We start from the raw sequence: 716 nt of genomic DNA, 5'->3' as shown, positions 1-716 counted from the left end.
ACCATTTAATGAACAAAAATTAGTATAAAAAAATCCGTTCCGTGCATGCGCGCGGATTATCGTTTAGTAAATCTAATATAAATTAAGCATACGTTTTGTTTGATTGATGATTAACAAATAAGGTGAACAATATTTTTACCCATCATGTTTATAGGTGGACGTCCGGTTCACATATGAAAAAGTCCCTCATCACATATTTTTACGATTAGAGGTGGATCGTGGAGGTAAGTTTACATCTATAGAATTAAACCTAACGGTGTTTTTGTGGTTTGTTTTACTATAGTCACTATAATATAATCGTATGGAGTACATTAGTCTCCAATCTATAACAAAGGTTTAGGTTACTGATATCTTTTCAATTTGCATTGTTTTAACCATTCATTCTAGCATATGTTGACCATTTAGGATAGCATTTAGATATGTTTAGGGTTGCATTGCATTACATATGTCCTTATCAAGTGATGGAGATTTCAATTGGTGACTTTGGAGCATTTAGAGATGGTTTGGAGGCAAAAAGGGGTGATTCTCGAGAAGGAGACGCATTGATCAAGTGTCCCAGCGGCATAAGGAAGTCCCAGCGGCCTTTTTGCCCCTCAAGAAGCCGCTGCCAGCGCTGAGAAACGGAGACCAAGTGTGGGAGCGGCCTTACGCAGCGGTGTACTGAAGCCGCTGTAGACGCTCGAGAGATGAAGACTCAAGAAATGGAGACCAAGTGC

The 716-nt window shown here is 39.4% G+C and overlaps 1 protein-coding gene across 1 annotated transcript in view; it reads left to right on the top strand.

Annotated features, from left to right (window-relative positions):
* Nucleotides 1-461: 461 nt before the first annotated feature.
* LOC106324426 overlaps nucleotides 462-716 on the top strand; it is a 7268-nt gene continuing 7013 nt past the window's right edge. The window contains exon 1 of the mRNA XM_013762397.1: nucleotides 462-561. Coding sequence (XP_013617851.1) covers nucleotides 462-561 — 100 coding nt within the window. The remainder of the gene's footprint in view (nucleotides 562-716) is intronic.

Source organism: Brassica oleracea, chromosome C2, assembly GCF_000695525.1.
Source record: "Brassica oleracea var. oleracea cultivar TO1000 chromosome C2, BOL, whole genome shotgun sequence".
NCBI classification, from domain to species: domain Eukaryota; kingdom Viridiplantae; phylum Streptophyta; class Magnoliopsida; order Brassicales; family Brassicaceae; genus Brassica; species Brassica oleracea.
The sequence above is the reverse complement of the archived record's forward strand: the minus strand, read 5'-3'. Positions and strand labels throughout refer to the sequence as shown.